Genomic DNA, 21,040 nt, shown 5'->3' on the forward strand with positions numbered 1-21,040 from the left:
AGTGAACTATACTGAATCAGTGGGTTCCATGCTAAAGTCAGGACTCACCATGATTATTGCTAAAAATGACTTGTACCCAAGCTATTCCTAATTGACCTGTTATTCAGAACCCTAACATCTCTATTTAGGGTTCATGGCTTTTTTTTTTTTTTTTTTTTTTTTTTTTTTGCGGTACGCGGGCCTCTCACTGTTGTGGCCTCTCCCGTTGTGGAGCACAGGCTCTGGACGTGCAGGCTCAATGGCCATGGCTCACGGGCCCAGCCGCTCCACGGCATGTGGGATCTTCCCGGACCAGGGCACAAACCCGTGTCCCCTGCATCGGCAGGCGGACTCTCAACCACTGCGTCACCAGGGAAGCCCTAGGGTTCATGTTTTGTAAAAAATGAATTATTTAATTTGGTGCTTTATGTTTTCAGTGTTTCCATTTTCTTTGTTTCAATAAGTATCTCCAAGCGTATGCTGTCTTTCATCTGACCCTGTGTGTCTGAAGTGTTGTAAGATAAAAACCAACGTAGGTAGCAAGAAGGCATGGCAAAGGGGCAAGAAATTAAAGCAGCTGCTGAGGTAAGAGGGGAAGAGACTGGAATATGAACTGGGGCTGTTTAAGGAGGAAGTTTCATTTTTGGGTTCTGGTATTTTAGCTCAGAATGGGTACCGTGTTTTTTTTTTTTTTTCCACTGCATGTGATAATGTCATCATTTATTTTTAAATGGTTCTAAGTTGCAGATTTAAATTTATTTCAAATCAAGCCCTATTTTACAATTACTTTTAATAGGAAGAAATGAGGCAAGGACATACATAATCTACCATATTTGAAGGACTCAAACAAATACATGTTTGGCTGTGAATTCTAAACTCTCACCAAAACAGAGAGATAAAAATCCACCTAAAATATATTTTCTTTGTTTAGTCCTTAGGGGGAAATGTCAAGTATTGCACTTTAAAATTACTTTCATCTAACATTTTTGTCCCAACTTTGCCCCTCTGAAGTCACTATTTTTTCTTTTCAGCAAACATGATTTTGTGAATCCTTAATGTTAAAGCAACTAGATTTTCTAACTCAACTTTGGAAGATTGACTTTACTCTACAGAGCTATTTTTAACAAATGGCATATTTACTTACAAAATTGGGAGATGGGGGCGTCCAGCTGAGGCACGTTCCCTCCCTTGGCGTTGAGTTTCTGGACTTGGGTTGGGGGCACAGGCTTGTGTGACTGACCGGTAGCCCGGTACATGGCTTGGACCCAGAGAATGCGATCTTGCTCATCATCACTTGCAAATATCACGGTGTCTCCTTCTTTGACTGCGTTGAAGAAGGCTCGGCCACCCTCCAAACCTGGGTTAAAAGGGAAAAAAAAACTGCTAAGTTGAGCTGCAATGTTCTTGGCAGGACTAAGTTCTGAGAGAGGCAGTTTCTGTGCTTTTTCTTGGGCTGCAGAAGGGAGGAGCCATTTATCTGACTGTAGGATGGGAAATCTGATACCCCCTTGGCCACAAAGTGGGGCCATGGTGTCCAAGAGGCATTGTGAGCCCAGCTCTTGTCTCCCACCATCTTTGTTTGGTTGGAGACAGAATTGTCAATTGAGCTGCCTAATGGACAGGTAAACATCTGTCTATAAATACACTATTATTTCTCTCATCTTTAAAAACAAACAAAGCGGACAACAAAAACATCTCTTGACCCCCACTTCTCCCTTGAGCTACTGCCCTATTGTTCTTCTCTTTACAATGTAAGTGGATCTCTACCAGGGCTTCTCAAATTTTGGTGCACATGTGAATTCTCTGGGCATCTCGTTAAAATGTAGCTTCTGATTCAGTAAGTGGGGCTAGAACCTGAGATCCTGCATTTCTACTCAAGCTCCCAGATGGTGCTGATGGTGCTGGTTCGAGGACCACACTTCAAGTAGCAAGGGTCTCTCTCCTCTTAAAGCCCTAAAGCCCTTCTGATAGGGCTGCTGCCCCAGTGAAACTTGTCAAGGTCACCAATTACTTCCCCGATGCTGAGTCCAACGATGAACTCAAAGGCTTCATTCTGTTCCATCCATCAACTCATTCCATTCTCTTTGAAAGGTTTTCTTCACGTGACTCCAGGTCATCTGATTTTCTTCCTCCTTCCCTTGCTGCTGCTTTCAGTCTTGTTTGCTGGTTCCTCCTCCTCTGACTCCTCCTCCTGACCTTTAAATGTGGGAGCATCCTGGTCTTCTGTCCTTGGACCTCTTCTTTTCTTCGTCTACACCCAATCCCCCAGTGATGCCATCGTGTCAAATACCATGGATATGCTCATGGTCTCCACATTTCTAGCTCTACTCTGGACCTCTCCCTTGAACAGCAGACCTGAACATCCAGTGGGTTTCTTGACTTCTCCACACGGATATTGGAAAGGGACCCCAAATTGATCACATCCAATGCTGAACTCCTGGTGTTTTTCCCAAACCTCCTCTCCATCTCAGTAAAGCTGACCTCATCCTTCTGGCTGCTCAAGTCCACAACCGCGGGGTCCTTTCTGACTCCTGATTTTCTCTCACTGCCCATTCCAATGAAATTCTGAAGGCTCTACTTTCAGGACGTCAGAACAGAATTTGACCCATTCTTCCTTCTCCAGTGCTGCCACCCTGAATTCAGCCATGCTCATCTCTCACCTCGATTATTTCAATAGCCTCCTATCTGATCCATCTCCCTCCATCTTCACTCTCTATACTTGATTGTCCAGATGGGGGCCAGAGTAATCCGTTTGGCATAAGAGTCCGGTCATGTCACCCCTCTGCTCAAAACCTACCAGTAGCTCTGCATTTCACTCAGAGGAAGAGTCTAGGTTCTGACAAGGCCTGCAAGACCCCACATGAATTGACCCTTCACTACTTCTACCATCCTCTCCTACTACTCTCTCTCTCACGTGCCCCTGTATGCACCCAAGTCATGATGGCCATGCTGGCCTCTTGCTGCTCCTTGAACACTCCAGGTGTGTTCTCACCTCAGGACCTTTGCACGTGATATTGCCTGTGCATGGAACTCTTCCTCCAGATATCTGCATGAGTCACAACCTCACCTCCTTTGTGTCTTTGCTCAGATGTCGCATGCTTGTTCAGGCCTTCCCTGACCTCTACCTCTCCTTACTCACCTCTCTTCTCTTGTATTATTTTTCTCCATAGCTCTTACCACCTCTAACAAATTATATAATTTACTTCCTAAAGACACAGAGTTTTTGTCTCTTTTGTTCACTGCTGCATCCCTGGTACCTAGAACAGTGCATGGCATAGCATAGGTACTCAACAATTACAAGTTGGATGAATGAATGTCCTACAGACCCATTTTTGCCCCACAGGCAGTTCTCAAGGTTAAAATTTAGAGAGAAGTAGGCAGAAGCCTCTCTTTGGTCTCAGGCCAGAGAGATATTGTGTCTGTCAACATATTCCAAAAGCCTGTATTTTGCGGTTACTGGGACTCTCTGTCCATAAATAAAGCTTCATATCTTCATCAGGCTCCTCATCATTCCTCCCCTCCCCTCCCCCACCAGTTATCAGTTTAAAGATGAAAAGTGATTAGTAGATTAGATTAGATTAGATTTAATCTAGATTAGATTTCCAACAAGGCCCAGTCACTAACCTGTTTGACATTTGCATTGGAAAAGATTTCTGGTGACAACGTTAATTCTAATGTCTATTCCAAAAGAGTGGGTATGTGTTGGTAGTTTTGCACTTAGAATTGCCAGGGATTCTAGAACAATAAATAGCATCATCTTTATATGAAGGGTCTAGGGGTGCACCATTTTAAATAAAAGCTTTATGGTGGTTATGCTTATGAAGGAATATTTTGGTTCATTTCTTACAGAGAGTTTTAAAATGTGTGATTTGGATAGGATGATGTACAGTTAGCAAGCTGGGAAAACCAGATGAAATGAATGGATACAACCATAAGAAGGAAAATTCTGCAGGGTGAGAGAGGAAGAAGAGCTTTGAGGGATGCTTTCACCCCTGAAAAGTAGGTACCAAGGAGCTAAAAGGAAGAGTGGGGTCAGTAGAGCTTCTGTAGTCTAGTCTCATGGCAACCTTCGGGATAAGCTACCATGATACCGTAGGTGATCTGCAGGCTAGACATCACCGGATGGGTCCTTTTCCTTGCCCCACCACCTCCCGTCTGCCAGGGCCCACAGCTGGGAATAGGGACACTGTGTTCCTGGAGCTACAGTCAGAAAGTCAGTTCATGGGGCTGCCTCGGGAAGTAGAGAGGTAGAGATGGAAAGATGCTAAGTGTTCAGATTTTTATTTAATCCTCCCAACAGCCCTGGGAAGCAAGTACTATTACTCCCACTGTATAAATGAGGAAACTGAGTCACAGAGAAGGAGATAACTATCCCATGAACACAAAGTGGAGCTGTAAGCATCAGAGCTGGGCTTCTAACCCGGGCTGTCTGACTCTAGAGCTGATGACCGTAAGCATTGTGCTGGACTGCTGCAGAGCCTGACAGCATGCCTGGCACACAGTAACTGCTCTCAGAGGATCAGTTATTAACAACAGAATGAATCCTAATCGCGGAGGGAGTGGGGCAAAGAGAAACACCTATAGCAGCAGAAGCAAGGACAGTGACAGCAGCGGAGAGCACTAGAGCTTCTCCAGAAAGCATGGGAAACCAAGGGCACACCACTGAGGGTGAGGAGAGAGCAGAGAAACTAGCTGAAAGAAAACCAGGGAAGGAGAAGGCAATGTGAACATCAACACATGCTTCTAGGCAGCAGTCTTGGGCAAGGCAGCAGTTCCCGGGGACGGCATCTGCAAAATGCAACATGGGACAGTGCCTGGGCTCTCCACGGAATACCCCACAGGTACTGACCTGTCAAGAACAAGAGGACAGGTCTGGGAACGGATGGAGGCAGACCAGGCAAGGAATGTCGGCCAGCTCCTGGCTGGGGATTGCCGTTCCAGCAACACACATGGACGTGGTCTGTTTATTATAGTAAAGCTGAGTTGTCGAAGATTTAATTTAGTTGTTTAAATTGTGCCACTGAATTATTCTGAATGAATATCCTCTTATTGGAAGACTTAATCACTCGATCTAATAGGAATTAAGAGATTTTCGCGTACTCTTCGAACCATGCCCAGGGAAAGGTAAAGTGTAGTGTTTTCGTCTTTTGATTAAAATGAGGGCCCTGAATGTAAAACTTACTTACACTTATTTACCAGTTCCCCAAACCAATCTTTCAAGGACCCTAAACAGGTAGAGTTGATTTAGAGCAAGTGATTATGCCTGGATGACTGCTGGATCTCAGGCTGGTACAAAGGCAAGGGTGTCCATGTTACAAGGCTACCTGCCCCATAAACATATCCACCAGTTGGTTCCATTGACAACCAGGATAAAGCTGAGAGGAGAGTGGGGACAGATGGACCCAAAAGTCCTGCTCCAGGTGCACGCTCACCTTTCAGGGAGCAGAGGGAGAGACTCCACAAATCTCTGAAGACACTGGCTAGATTGTGCATTACCCTGATCTCCAGCTGGCAAACTTTACTATACATAAGAATCCCCTAGAGAGCTTATTGAAATAGGAGGATTCTGCCCTCCCCTTTCTGGTTCTTGGTTAGGTTTGGGGTCCAGGAACTCCTATTTTCCATAAGCACTCTTTAAGAAATTCTGGGTTAGACTTTTCTCATGACGATTGGGAGTATTTGAATCTCCATTTTCAATCAAACATTGCTTTGAAAATAACTAGGACTTGGCACATGGAAAGGCAGAGAGGATTCTGCTTATTATTCTCAAGAGCATAATCACTTTACTTTCCATTGACATCCTTGGTAAAGGAATTTATAAATTATATCCCATGGGATCAATGTGAAAAAAAGAGGAGAAGCTTTTATAATACATATGCAGTTACCCCTTTTGCATGTAGATAGAACAGCTTTCTCCCCACTCCTGCCCTCCCCGCTGTAGGAAGAGAATTCCGCTTTTGTATGATAAAATAACAACTCTAGCTTTGCTATAGCTGTACACAGAGCTGTTTTACTGCAGCTGCCAAAGGGTGTGATGGGTTAGACCCCAAGTCCCAGCTCTTCTTCTTCCTTTACAAAATGAGATAACCCGGGTCCCATATAATTGGTGGATTGTGGTAAAATCCAAATGCTATCACGTAGAGGAAAGGAATAGTAAACTGGCTTAAAAGAAGGTGTCATAAGATGGTATTGCTTTTCCTTCTCATATTGGTCCTTGAGTCTCCCACTTTAAAATGTAGGTCTTAGGAAAGAGGGACTCTGTTTCTTTGAAGGGAACTCAATGGTTTGAGACCACAAACCATCACAGAATGCCACGAGGGCTGCTTTCTTAATACAGGGGCCACATCCTTTCCATGAGTTCTTGCATGAAATTGGCTCAAACTTGTAGGTTCTATTGATTAGGAGGGATTTCCAGGCAGAGTCTTTATGTCTTACGTGGTCAGCTCTCTATCATTGTGCTCTGGCAGGATGCTAATTATCTATAGAAGTCTGAGGAGGCGGGGCTGGTCCAAAGCGCTCCGGGTTGGGATTCTGAAGCCCACTGCTAATTTTCCTAAGTGGGCTGGGCCAAAAGTCTTCCCAGCCACACCTTTCCAGGTTAACACCCCATCTTCTCTCAGACTCTGTTTTTCCTTTATGTGTATTTTGTTGCATGTGGAAGAGCAATATGGGAGTAGAAAAAAAGGTTTTGGGCCAAATAATGCAGTATGGTTGGAAATGCTTTCCTTGTGCAGATTTGGCATAAAAATAAACTTCTCTGGGAGAGGGCTGTTGGTGCCTGTTGCTCATTAATATGCTGAAATGATTTCGCACCACCCCTCCCCCCCATTTTGAAGGTTCCTTGAGGCGGATTTCTATTCATCTTTTTCTCGGAAAGAGATAAAATGGGTGGGGGGAGAGGTGTGAGGCGGCAGGATGTGGAACTCACGCAATGTAGAACTTACGAAAAATACTACCGTTTGTGTGGTTCTTAGTTACATAAGGTTGAGGAGCTTGGATGTCTACACTGGATTAGTGTCTTTTTAGGAAAAAAAACATTTAGGGAGGACTTTCTTTTCAAGTATCATCAGCTAACTTTGAATTGTAGTTAACAAATGTGGACGCACAGGGCACGTTTATTTGGACATGGAGACGCAATACCTGCCAAGCCCACACATCACTGGTGAACAAGACACACACACATACACACACACACACGCACACACACGAAGTCCTTGGTGTACATGTAGGACTTATTTTTCAGGAATTTCTTTTGAAGATTCTAGGGTGGAGTACAAATTTGATATGGGCACAGCTACATAGAAGAAAAACGTATTCTGTTTTCATTTTGGTTTTATGAGGATCCTTTGAGTCAAAACAAAGCCCTTGATTGGAATGGCATTTACTCGTCCAGGTGGCTTAGTGTCCAACAGGGAGGAAGTGCCCAGAAAATGCTAGTTGAATGTTCATTTGGGAAGGAAGGGGGAGATTTTTAAGGGTTCACAGCCTAGCGGGTGGGCGGGTACCTGGTTGGGGGTCCGTGTAATCCACAGTGTAGCCGTCCAGTTGGAGAAGTTCCTGAGGCTCCGCTTTTTTCTCCCGGTAACTGCACATGGCAAACGTGTACTGACTCACCTAAAAAAGAAAAGCACAGGTTCTGAGGTTGGTTCCCTAGAGCCCATTTTCCTTGAAAAAAACTCTCTATGTTCAAGCCTGTCCTTTCCCCTGAGGACCTGCACTCAGGAGCTGGGTTCAAATTGAGTTTTTCCACCTCCTGGCTGTGTGACTTGGAGCAAGTTAAAAGACTTCTCTGGTCCTGTTACCTCATCTGTAGATGGATATAATCTGAGAACCTACCTTCTCACTGGCTTATTGTGTGGATTGAATGAGTTCATAAGTAGAATGCATTTAGAATCTTTCCCTGATGCTTAGGAAGTGCTTGACAAAAGCTAGCTATTATCATTATTGCTGCTATTTTAATTGGGCTAAGCTACATGAAATTGACATTTGGGTAGGTCAAAACTGGTTGCATAGCAGCAATTTTTTTAGCTTTTACCTAATATGACTATGGCCCTGGCTCTGGCTGAGATTGTCAAGTTCTCAGACTTGACACAGGCCTTTCGGTCAGAAGTTAGGGACTAGACATTTATTTATTTATGCCCTCCGTTTCTTTTAGTATTTTACTTTTTGCAGGCCAATTCTCAGCACTGAGCCGCATGTATCATCCCTCCCTCCCCCTTCCCACTGAAGGAGTGCTTTTGGTCACTTTGAAAAGTCTTCCCTTCATCTCAGACAAGTGCAGGAGTGACATGCTGTCACAAGCAATGAATACTTGATCTCTAGGTGCCAGTCATGGGAGAGCCATCCTCAGCCCCGGACGGCACGGCTGTTGTCACTGGTGTGGCATCCGCCCACGTCAGTGCTGGGTGCGGGCTCTGCAGCTGCAGGCCAGCCTTCAGGTCCCTGTCGCCTCGGTGCATCCAGACCCAGCGCAGATACTTAGCATTTCTACATCTGGCTTGTCTGCAAGGGGCCCGGGGGAGAGCAAGACTCCTTCAGGCTTCGGGCTAACAGCTCAGGGGCATATTTACCATCCACGGATGTCAAATGTCTTAGTGAGGTAGTGCCACATCCCTCATCTCTTAGTTCCCTTTATTAAAACAGACATTTACTAAGTGAACTTTGATCCTGGCGGGGGACATTTTTTATCTCCTTCTCCATGGGTCTGATTTTTTTTTTTTTAATGGTAAGAAATTGGCGCTCTCAAAGCCTGCACACATCTCCCACAGTCCTCAGCCTGAAGGTCCCAGTGGCAAGATAAAGGGAGTCCACGGGAGAACGTTTTACTGGTTGATTTATCTATTGCTGCCCTCTGTTGGTTCCTGATGAAAACTTCTGCCCGACGTGGGTTCCTTGATCACGCATATAGTTTGAAGAATCTGTTCCTTATATTGCAAGGTCTTGATGGGCTTCAAGGGAAACATAAAGCCCCTAAGAATATGTTCATAAGTGGACATGTATTATGCTTTGTAATCAGCAGAACAACAAATAACATCCTCTTCTAAAAAGGAGGATTTAAGAGTGCAAGCTTTGGGTGGGGTCACATAGGCCTGGGGCCCCCTCCCAGCTCTCAGAAGCTGTCATATATATAACTCAGAGTCTTCATCTGTATTTTACCTGTCTTATTGTGGCTGGAGGATTAATCGAGCAGTGAAGGGCTTTTCACACCGTGTGTGACACTCACCTAGCAAATACTCAATTTATGCATTTACATAAGCAGTTTCCGTGCATTGGGCACTAACATCCTAATACAAAGTAGCTGAGTAGGTATATTTGCCTACTAGATTATAAATCCTTTGAAGGCATGCCTAGGGAGTCATACACCTTGGTTATATTCCCCTTGCCATGAGCGAAATCAACCATGTAACGGGCATTCACTAATTGAGTCTGACTGGTTCTAGAAAAATGAGTATGTACCATCCAATAAAGAGGTTTTCTCCCTCCAAAATTAACATGTTTCTCCAATCCACTACTGATCCCATGGACAACCTATCTCCCACACCCCCTGGCATGACAGTGAACACAGACATTGCTGGAACAGTTCTGCAGTGATTTTTTACCTCTCTGGCAACATGGAGATGATATAGTTTGTTAATATGATGATTAGCCAAATAGACGGTTGCAGACACTTACTTGAGATCAGAGAAATATCATGACAGAAGGCTGTTATTTCAAGATTCAGGCATTTACTCTTACTACATGCTTGGGGCTTTCTGACTTTTCCTTTTTCTATTTCAGGTCCTTGCTTCTTGGAGCACTGTATGTTGCTGCCCCCTTCTGGTGATAGTGTTGAAGTTGTTCTGGGCAAACTTGGGGCTCAAAAAAACTCGAATTGGTTTATTAGGACCATTTTAATCTGGAATTTGGCAACTTACTTTAGGAAAAAAAGGAGGAGAGAAGAAATGATTTGTTTTTGCACATTTCTAATTATTGCAAGGTTGGAGGGAGCCTCAGATTTTCTAGAGAGCTTGAAGTGTGAGGGAATAGCAAGGGTCTAGGAGCTGCTAAACTGTTTTAAGCCTTGACCTTCCAGAGTCTGCTGCATGGAGAGAGCTTGCCTGAGGGGGGAAGTCGGCCTGGGGGGAAGTCGGCTTAGATGAAAGCACAGTCAACAGATGGTACAGATAGAGAGACTGAGTCCTGATGACTTTGTTTAAGCTCTGGACCTAGCCGTGCCAGAAAACTCTTTAGTTAATTAGTAATTTAATGAACTAACCAATATAATTCTTCCTCTTCTAAAACTTAAGCTAATTCGGGTTGATTGTTGTCATTTACAAACAGAACATAAATGCAAATGCCCTTCAGGGCCATTGTGAAGTCGAGTGGGAAGAATGAACATTCATTCAGTTATAAATCATTCATTATATGCCTTACAATTCACTTTCATAGTTAACTTAATATTGTTTTCTGGGTGACAACTGTTGTATTATAGGGTGTTTTATATTATCAGACAATATCTCATCTCATTCAGATCTAGATTTTTTTGAAAACTGGAATGGTCAGAATTTGGGTGCATTATATTATCTCCAGGGAATCCGGAACAGGTTATGATTTAGGGACCACATTGTCTCTAACTGATGCAAGGTGCGTGAGTTCTAGGACACTGTATCTAGGACACTGTATAAACCTCCTTGAGCACAGTGCCATCTCAGTGCTTGGTGTCCTGGAAGACATCTGGAATCAGAAGGCCTATGTTAGGTTTCACATAGGCTGCCTATGAGCCATGGACCTCGAGCAAGTCATTTAACCAGTCTCAGCCTCAGTTTCCTCCAATGCGAAATAGGGATAAGACTTGTCCTTAGCACAGTACAGAAATCTCTGGGGCACAGAAGAAAAATATTTTAGAAGAAAAAGATGATAGAGGTGAGGCTTTCTAACCTGGTCTGGATGACGGGTTGGCTTCTTCCACTCCTCTCCTCCCACACCCAAGGTGGGGAGCTCAGGGTGGAGCTCGTGGAATTGGCACCTTCATCATTAACATTGGTTTGGTCACAGTTCCTAACAATGGGTAATCAACATATTTGCTCCCTACCATGGCCCCTGGGGTTTAGAATGAGTTTACCCAGCAATGAACTCAGGGTGCCGGGGACCCATTTCTCCTTAATCCTTGTGTTAGGGCCTGCAGCCGTGTTCAGAGGGTATATACTGTGAGTTCAAGGAACATAGCTGAGAGGCTTTGTCATGCCATTTGCACATAATCATCTGTTTAGCTACTCTGATGCTCAGTTCCTTGGAGAACATAAACTCTGAGAGAGTGTGGTCGAAAAGGAATGGGAGACTTCAGTTTAAAAGGGACAATGACCTCCGAGGCAGTGTTTCTCCAAAGGTGGTCACGGACCCCCTGCATCAGTATCTCCTGGGCTGCTTGTGAAGCATACAGATTCCTGAGCTCCATCTCAGAGTCTTCTGTGCATCAGACGCTTCTGGATGGTCCTTGGGATCTGCATTCTATTTACTTAGTTAGTTATTTTTAGGCTGCGCCCTATGGCATGTGGGATCTTAGCTCCCCGACCAGGGATCAAACCCATGCCCCCTGCGTTGGGAGCACGGAGTCTTAACCACTGGACCGCCAGGGAACTCCCTCTGCATTTTAAAAAACACCCAGTGCAGGCAGTCCAGGGCCATACTTGGAGAACACTGTGTAGGAACACTGAAGTCTCTGGCACAGACACACCCTGTAACTGTTTCATTCCCTTCAGAGCTGGTAGGGCAGACTCCAGCCACTTCCATCATCATTTTAGCCTCGATCCTTAAACATGGGAATTGCTGCTTTGGCTCAAAACCCCTCTAAGGGTGGCCTTTGTCCCTGGTTAGTAGGAAGCCCATTTATAACTGTCTTTGGTTCCCCAAGGTAGTAGCTCTAAAAGGAAATCTCCCTAAGAAAGAATTTAATAGTTTTGCATTACAGACGGAAATGTAGACTCTCTCTTTCTATGTGTATGTGTGTGTGTGTGTGTAAGAGAGAGAGAGAGAGAGAGAGAGAGACAGACAGACAGACAGACACAGACAGACAGACAGACAGACAGACAGCCGGGGTGGGAGGGGAGATGAACTTTGAGGAGATTGGTGTTGGATGTGTTCTTCTTAGGCTTTTCAAACAATCTTCCTTGTATTAAATCTAACGGAATTCATAATCACGTTGGAAATTATGTGTTACCAGCTCTCTATAAAAAACACTCCATGAAACCCAGCATCTGAATAGAAAGGCACATTCAGTAAGTCACTTGGGTAGATATAACTCCTATGTGGTGGTTTCACACTGTCCCACAGAGATCCCTCTGAGGCTGCTGGGGAGCTGGTGGCAGGATGGGGAGAATCTGCTTTCTTCCCCAGCTCCCTCACCCTTCCCCTTATTTGACCAGACTGGTTCTCCTGTTTTCACTTTTGCATTTCAGTGGAAGGGTGTGGTGGCTAAAAGAAACCGAAAATCATTTGTACGTAAGACTGGATTCAACACTGCATGCAGCTGCTGGGCGCCTATGGTCACTGCTTGAGCTGCCATCTTTCTTTCAAGCAACTTGGGATATTTTTGCTTTCCCTGAACTGGGCCAGGACTGAGGGCCTGGAACTTCTCTCCTGCAACTCTGTTGGCATTGGGGTTGTTTCAAAGGACTTAAGTTGTTCCTTATCATTTTGATAGAGTGCCTGTGTGATCACTTAAACAGCAGAGATGAAAAATTGAGAAGAATCTAAAAGTGAGGCAGTATTTTCTAGGTAGGCCACCAAAATTGCTTGTAGACACTGTTGTAGTGAACAGGACAAAAATGGAAACAGAAGACTTGAGTTTTCCTCCTGGTTCCCCCATTACCTTTGTGATGGTGGGGCTATCGTATCACCTCTGCAGGCCACTGAAGGTGTAATGGAGACTTTGGATTTAGGCTGAAACAGAAGGTTTAATTTGGGGGATGCATGTCCCCAGTGTACCTCAAGGGCTCTTTCAAGTTAGTGAGAATCACATGTACGTGAAACCTCTCATGAAATCCTTGTAGGAAAAATGCCAAGCTGTAGACAGGCTTTGGATGCCCTTTTCTGATTTTCAGAAGTGAGCACATAGCTTGCTTTGTAGCTACTGAGTGCTTCTTATCTTCTCTTGGTAGAAGGCTCAGTGTGAAGGCCCTAAAATGTCCGTGCTCCAGTCACACGGCCTAGAACAATCATTCTCTTCTTTTGGGTTCAGTATATATCATATAGACATGGCTTCACTAATATTTTCAGCACAATTCCTCTTTTTTTTTTTTCTGAAGAGTTTTTTTCTCCCCTAAAATCTCTCCCAAAGTAAGAGGTCAGTGACATCTCCTAAGTACTTCATCATTTCAAAGACTGTCATAGAAAAGTCTTGTGTCCAGTAACTGGCTACCTCAGTGGGAGGAGAGACTCCATATTACATGACAAGGCCATTTACCCCACTTCCTCTTGGAAGGTGTCACCAGCCACTCTCTAGGTCACACAATCTTTCCTTTCTCAGAACCACTTGAAGCACTGCCTGGGCTCTTTTTCTCTCTCTTCCTTCTTTCTTCTAGTAAACACTTCCTGAATGGCCATGCTAGACACTGAGCTGGAGGGAGTGTGTGTGTGTGTGTGTGTGTGTGTGTGTGTGTGTGTGTGTGTGTGTGTGTGTGTGTGTGTGTGTGTGTGTGTGTGTGTGTGTGTGTGTGTGTGTGTGTGTGTGTGTGTGTGTGTGTGTGTGTGTGTGTGTTGGGGTAAAGAGGGAAGCACAGCTAGATGAGTTGGAAACAGAACTGACCCTGAAACAGCACATGGTCTACTGAGGGAGGCCAGACTACAAGTGACTGTAAGGGCGGCTGCTCTGCCAGGTGAGAAGCGTGCAAAGGGGAGAATCACCCATCATCCAGAGCTGCCTCTTCTGATGTAATTTTTTTTTTTTAATTCCAGCATCTGAAATCTTCATCTTAAATCTTTTTTTTCCTTTTTAACATCTTTATTGGAGTATAATTGCTTTACAATGGTTTGTTAGTTTCTGCTTTATAACAAAGTGAATCAGCTATACATATACATATATCCCCATATCTCTTCCCTCTTGCGTCTCCCTCCCTCACACCCTCCCTATCTTACACTTCTAGGTGGTCACAAAGCACCGAGCTGATCTCCCTGTGCTATGTGGCTGCTTCCCACTAGCTATCTATTTTACATTTCGTCGTGTATATATGTCCATGCTACTCTCTCACTTGGTCCCAGCTTACCCTTCCCCCTCCCCGTGTCCTCAAGTCCACTGTCTAGTAGGTCTGCGTCTTTATTCCCATCCTGCCCCTAGGTTCTTCGTAACCTTCTTTTTTTTTGAGATTCCATATATATGTGTTAGCATACGGTATTTGTTTTTCTCTTTCTGGCTTACTTCACTCTGTATGACAGACTCTAGGTCCATCCACCTCACTACAAATAACTCAATTTCATTTCTTTTTATGGCTGAGTAATATTCCATTGCATATATGTGCCACATGTTCTTTATCCATTCATCTTTCAATGGACATTTAGGTTGTTTCCATGTCCTGGCTACTGTAAATAGAGCTGCAATGAACATTGGGGTGCATGTGTCATTTTGAATTATGGTTTTCTCAGGGTATATGCCCAGTAGTGGGATTGCTGGGTCGTATGGTAGTTCCATTTTGAGTTTTTTAAGGAACCTCCATACTGTTCTCCATAGTGGCTATATCAATTTACATTCCCACCAACAGTGCAAGAGGGCTCCCTTTTCTCCACACTCTCTCCAGCATTTGTTGTTTGTAGATTTTCTGATGATGCCCATTCTAACTGAAGTGAGGTGATACCTCATTGTAGTTTTGATTTGCATTTCTCTAATAATTAATGATGTTGAGCAGCTTGTCATGTGCTTCTTGGACGTCTGTATGTCTTCTTTGGAGAAATGTCTATTTAGGTCTTCTGCCCATTTTTGGATTGGGTTGTTTGTTTTTTTTGATATTGAGCTGCATGCGCTGCTTGTAAATTTTGGAGATTAATCCTTTGTCAGTTGCTTCATTTGCAAATATTTTCTCCCATTCTGAGAGTTGTCTTCGTCTTGTTTATGGTTTCCTTTGCTGTGCAAAAGCTTTTAAGTTTCATTAGGTCCCATTTGTTTATTTTTGTTTTTATTTCCATTTCTCTAGGAGTGGGTCAAAAAGGATCTTGCTGTGATTTATGTCATAGAGTGTTCTGCCTATGTTTTCCTCTAAGAGTTTGATAGTGTCTGGCCTTACATTTAGGTCTTTAATCCATTTGGAGTTTATTTTTGTGGATGGTGTTAGGGAGTGTTCTAATTTCATTCTTTTACATGTAGCTGTCCAGTTTTCCCAGCACCACTTATTGAAGAGGCTGTCTTTTCTCCATTGTATATCCTTGCCTCCTTTGTCAAATATAAGGTGACTATATGTGCATGGGTTTATCTCTGGGCTTTCGATCCTGTTCCATTGATCTATATTTCTGTTTTTGTGCTGGTACCATACTGTCTTGATTACTGTAGCTTTGTAGTATAGTCTGAAGTCAGGGAGCCTGATTCCTCCAGCTCCATTTTCCTTTCTCAAGATTGCTTTGGCTATTCGGGATCTTTTGTGTTTCCATACAAATCATGAAATTTTTTGTTCTAGTTCTGTGAAAAATGCCAGTGGTAGTTTGATAGGGGTTGCACTGAATCTGTAGATTCCTTTGGATGGTATAGTCATTTTCACAATGTTGAGTCTTCTAATCCAAGAACATGGTATATCTCTCCATCTGTTTGTATCATGTTTAATTTCTTTCATCAGTGTCTTGCAGTTTTCTGCATACAGGTCTTTTGTCTCCTTAGGTACGTTTATTCTTAGGTATTTTTTTTTAATGTGTCTTGTCTCTCCACTTACATGCTCTCTTTAGGGTAGATATCAGCTGTTTTTGCCTGCTCAGCATCCATTTCTTTTTCTGGTAATGGCATGCTGATTTTGTACTGGAGACAGCTCAGTGGCACTGTGAATCAAAGCAACATGGTCTGCCCCTCTGAAAAGCTGGTGTGACACAAGCTGGACCAATCCAATTCCCTCTCTCAGATTTGGTCCTCAAGTGGAGACACCAAGACAGAAAATGGTCAGAGCTGATTTTGCCTTACAGCCATGTCAGTGACACTGGCCATGGTTCCCATGACCTGGATTTCTGGAACTACTCTGGGTACTAGCTTTTATCACCAATCCTATGAACTACCACAAGAGCCTTCTAATACACTTTTTTTTAAACCTTACTTACCTTGAGTCTGTTTCTGCTATTTGCCTATAAAGAACTGTAAGAGATCCTTTTCTGGAAGTGAGAGACCAGGTCTCCCAGTTCTTCTCTATGACCTATCAATGTACCCTTCACAAAATAGGTACTCAATAAATGTTGGTTAGCTGATATTCTGAGGAAATGTATCTCTGAATGAAATGTCTTCCATCACTTAGCTGTGGCTTATTTGGATGGTTGGGAATAATTCCAAAGTTTTCCTTTGGTTAATTTATTTTAAGGTTTTGTTGCACCCCATAGTGATCATGAAAGCAAAGATTACCTCTTGCTTCTAGCCAGACAGATGCTGTTTGCCTTAGAGACACAGTAGAAGCTTGAGTAGATCTGTAGAAGGTGTAGTCTTAGAAGCTCAGCGTTGGTGGAACTTTCAAGGCCATTTAGACTAAGAGGCAGCTTCTTTTACTGTGAGATTTCAGAATCCGTAGTGCTCAAAATACTAGTCAATGCTCATAGCCAACACAATAACCCAGTAAACACCTTTAGTCACTAAATTACAAGTTGACTCACTTTGGGACATCTTTCAGAGTACAGAATAAATTAACTTTTGACAAATTGAATTATAGCTCACATGCTCTGGTGGAGCTTGCAAATTAAAAAAAGGCATGACAAATTCTTTTGTAAACTGAAAAATCCTGATGCAAAAAGCAAACAAACCAAAAAAAGGGGGGGCATGGAGATTTTCAAGGACATGCATTACTATTTCTGGAATCTTTTTTTCTTAAAGATACAATGAAGAGGGCAATAATATTATTTATATATTACTGATGTATTATTAACATCAATATCTATATCTACACCTGCATCTTTATATACAGAGATGTACCCTGCTGCATGGTTAATTATAGTTCCAACTGGGGAAGCCCGAAGTACCTCAAAAAGGAAAATTCCACAGGTATTAGAATCTGAGCTATATGTGCATTCATGAAACAATGTCTACAATGATTGTGTTCAAAAACAAAAAGCAAGTTGATGAACAACATGAAGAGCTTGATTATTTAAAAAAAGCCTATGCGGGCTTCCCTGGTGGCGCAGCGGTTGGGGGTCCGCCTGCCGATGTAGGGGACACGGGTTTGTGCCCCGGTCCAGGAAGGTCCCACATGCCGAGGAGTGGCTGGGCCCGTGAGCCATGGCCGCTGGGCCTGTGCGTCCGGAGCCTGTGCTCCGCAACGGGAGAGGCCACAACAGTGAGAGGACCGTGTACCGCAAAAAGGAAAAAAAAAAAAAAAAAAGCCTATGTGGAAAGATATATTTAGATGGTTAAACATAATTATAGGGGGTCTGGAAGCCTCAGACATCAAGAAGACTGGAAGGCTCTTCCACAGGTGATTCAAAATCAAACTTACTAAACAATGAAAAAGATGGAAAAAGTCCAACTAAATTCTGGCTTTTCTCATAATGACTACCTTAGTGCTTTTAGAAACAGCAGATTCTTCTAAAATAATGTTAGTGTCCCTATTGCCCTGATCAGGCACACACTTGCTCCCTCCCTGGGTTCCTGCATTGCTGGCAGGGGTGGGAGTTTACTGCTCCCACATTTCATATATATTTCTGTATTGTTAGAATTAAAAAATAATGAGCATGCATTAATTTTTAGAACTTGAAAGTGATGCAAAAAGGAAAAGGAGCAGAAGGGAGTGCTCTGGGTACTGGAAATGTTCTATATCCCTCTGAACGGTGGTTGCATGCATACGTAATATATAGAAATTCACTGAGTTAAACACTTGAGCTTTGTGCACTTAAGGTAAATTATATCAAAAACATTAATGAATCCTATCGAATCTTTAAAAATAATGGCTCTTAAGACTGATATTAGAGTTGAAGAGTTACCTGCACTAAGACGAAAAATCTTTTCTTCCATCTCTTCCAGACATTCTTACCGATGGCCCATAAATACCTGAAGGAAAGCAAAAAGACCAGAGATGCATTAATGCTTGCGCTAGTGAGCTGTTTAACTCGCTTTACCATGAAGCTGGGTGCTCACAAACAAGGAGATTCACAGGGCTCGGGAACAGATTGCAGACTCTGGAGCTGTGTGGTTGAGAATAATGAAGAGCCGCAGGCAGGGTTTACTCTGGTTTATAGGAGGAATTGTGGCCCATCATCAGACCTGACTTAGAACCTTGCCTGATTCCAGGAAACACCTTGGAAAATGTTACATTGTACCTTAATGTTTATGTGCTAAACGTCTTACAGGTAGGGAAACTCCTGAAAGCTGTTGCACAGGAGAGAAAAAAAAGAGTGCTAAATCTCACAACTCCAACTCTTTCACCTCTTGTCAAGTCTCTTTCAGGAAAACCTTTAGTAAACAAAGCAAACTTTGTTTGCTTTTGCTGTAATTCTGGCAAATGTAGTTACCTTACAGAAAGGAAGTTTCAAGTCGGCATAGAAAGTCCTCCCTACACCCGTCCCCCTCCCCGAATTGCTCTTCCGTGGGTGGAAATTAATCTTTATGCAGAAAAAATTTAGTTAAAGGAGGGCTGAGAACAACAAAGGCACACTTCAAAGCTGTCTGGAGATTTTATGATCAGTGTTACTAATTCATTCATGAATTGTCCCATTGGCCTGATGGATTGATACACGTTGAACTGGCATTGATTAAGGAAGTGAGGCTGGTTTTCAAGCTCTATTGGACCAAGTGAAGAGAGATCTGGTCATACTCAAACCCAATCAAATCCTCGAGTTCCAAAACTGGCTTTATGTGCTACCAAAACCCAACTGGACAGCTTCCAAATCCCCACTTCACTTGGAATCAGACACAATTTCTGCTTTGGAACACAATGAAGACTGCACCTAATTAAAATGTACACTGTTAGACAAATTTCAGGGGCTCGTAGGAGTGGCTGGTGGCCAAAGTACTCAGACCTTCATGCTAGGAACCTGAGTCTTCTGGGTCCTTTTGCTTCCTCATGCTGATTCTTCAATTACCAAGTGCACTTGATTTTTACCTCCTGCCAAGTTCCTTACTTTGCTCACACCTCCACTCTTTCAGTCCCAGCACACATTTTACGGCCATGGTAAACCACAGAGGAAACTCTTAATCCATTTCACCAGAATGAGTTTCATCCTCCTCCTGGCCGTGGGATGGATCCTACCATCTCTGCATGTATGAATTCCCCTGCTGAAACTCCTTCAGTGAGTCTCCCCCACTAACACGAGGAGAGCCCGCAACTTTGACCACTCATCTTGCACTTCCATGATTTATCCCAGATCGGTCCATCTGTTGTATATTTTACTTGCCTTTTTTCTTTAAATTGACTTATTTAACAAGGGTAAATTTATTTTGAAAGGAAACTTTACATTGTAGCTTTGATATACTAATTTTATATTATATAACACACATTAAAATACATAACAACTGCTTAACTAATATATGCTTGTCTGTATACCACTAAACAATCTTGTGTATCATCAGTGGTAAGAACAGACCCAGGGAAACCTTAGCCTATAGAAACAAAATGGAGCATATTGACCTGGCCTAAAAATGACTTTGTTTGCCAGCTATGCTTCACTCTCTAAATTTAGCTTCTGTGCCTTATATTACCTGTAATTCCTCACCACACCATAAAGTTGCACACCCCCATAACTTTGCACATGTTATGGTGCCTGGAATGCCTTCTCCCTGCTCCTTATGTTAGAATTCATATTCTTCCTAAGTTTGAATCCTTACCGTGATGTCATCACCTCCTGGGCCCTGCAGATAATTCTGCTGGTAGTTACAATGATCACACTGCTATAATTTATTTATTTTCATATGTATTGTTTCTATTGGATTGTGAGTTCCTTGAAGGAAGGAAACTTGTTCTTTTTTTCTAAATTTTCCTTTCTAAATTCCTAGCACAGCTTTTGATGTATGGTAGGTGGTCAGTATACATTTGCTATATTTCAGATAGTTATGAGTGCCTTGGGAAACCAGAGCCATCTTTATCAAACTTTCTGATGAGAGTTTCAAACATTGCATAGAGACATGCACTCCACTGCCAAGTTCTTTGAGTTTTTGTTTTTTTTTCCTCCCAAAATATATCCCATCTATTTCTATCTCCACTGCTACTCCCCATTCAAGCTACTGTCATGTCTACCCAGACCACAGCAACAGGCTCCTCTCTGGTCTCCCTGCTTTCACTCTAACTCTTTTCATTACATGGCAGACAGAGTGATCTTTTAATGGGCAAATTAGATCAGGAATACACTCAATCTAAATAAGGATGGGAAACTATGGAAGGGTTTTAAGCAGGGGAGTGACACAATTATATTTCTATTTAAGATTATCCCAGTGGTTGCTGAGTGGTTAATGCACTGTAGATGGAAAAGGCAAGAGAGAAGGCAGGGACACCAGTGATATGGTTACAGTAGTACAGACAGCAGAGAGAGGATGGTGGCTGGACTGAGGCTGAGGCCGTGGAAATGGCCGGACGGCTGGTAAATGCATCAGCCCCGAGGCCTACATGGTCAGCTCTGGTTACGTGGATTACCTAGCTGCCCTGGACAGTGCTCTTAACCTTCTTGAAATAATATATAAATGTATCCATGGCAGAAATGGACCTAACAGGAACCCTCAGCCAGGTCTAAGGAGAGACAGGGTTATTGGTCTGTGCCGATTAAGAGTACAGTGTTCCAGTTCTAGTGGTTAATCTGAGATGTTGGACAAGATGCTTAACCACTCGGTCCTCTGGAAAACAGGGCCAGGAATGGTCCCTCTCTTGCAGGGTGGTTACGGAGATTAAATGAGATGATGCTTGTGAAGTATAAGCACGAGGCATGGCAGGAA

At 43.2% G+C, this 21,040-nt stretch overlaps 1 protein-coding gene across 16 annotated transcripts in view; it reads right to left on the bottom strand.

Annotated features, from left to right (window-relative positions):
- CADPS (calcium dependent secretion activator) overlaps positions 1–21,040 on the bottom strand; it is a 481,350-nt gene that overhangs the window by 160,396 nt on the left and 299,914 nt on the right. For 12 of the 16 annotated variants that reach the window (XM_060111559.1, XM_060111561.1, XM_060111553.1 and 9 more), the window contains 3 exons: positions 18,103–18,169; positions 7,485–7,593; positions 1,124–1,336 (listed from right to left, as the gene is read on the bottom strand). In XM_060111559.1, the coding sequence (XP_059967542.1) occupies positions 1,124–1,336; positions 7,485–7,593; positions 18,103–18,169 (389 nt within the window). The remainder of the gene's footprint in view (positions 1–1,123; positions 1,337–7,484; positions 7,594–18,102; positions 18,170–21,040) is intronic. The other 4 variants (XM_060111563.1, XM_060111565.1, XM_060111566.1 and 1 more) reach the window with 1 other exon arrangement.

Source organism: Mesoplodon densirostris, chromosome 10, assembly GCF_025265405.1.
Source record: "Mesoplodon densirostris isolate mMesDen1 chromosome 10, mMesDen1 primary haplotype, whole genome shotgun sequence".
Classification (NCBI taxonomy): domain Eukaryota; kingdom Metazoa; phylum Chordata; class Mammalia; order Artiodactyla; family Ziphiidae; genus Mesoplodon; species Mesoplodon densirostris.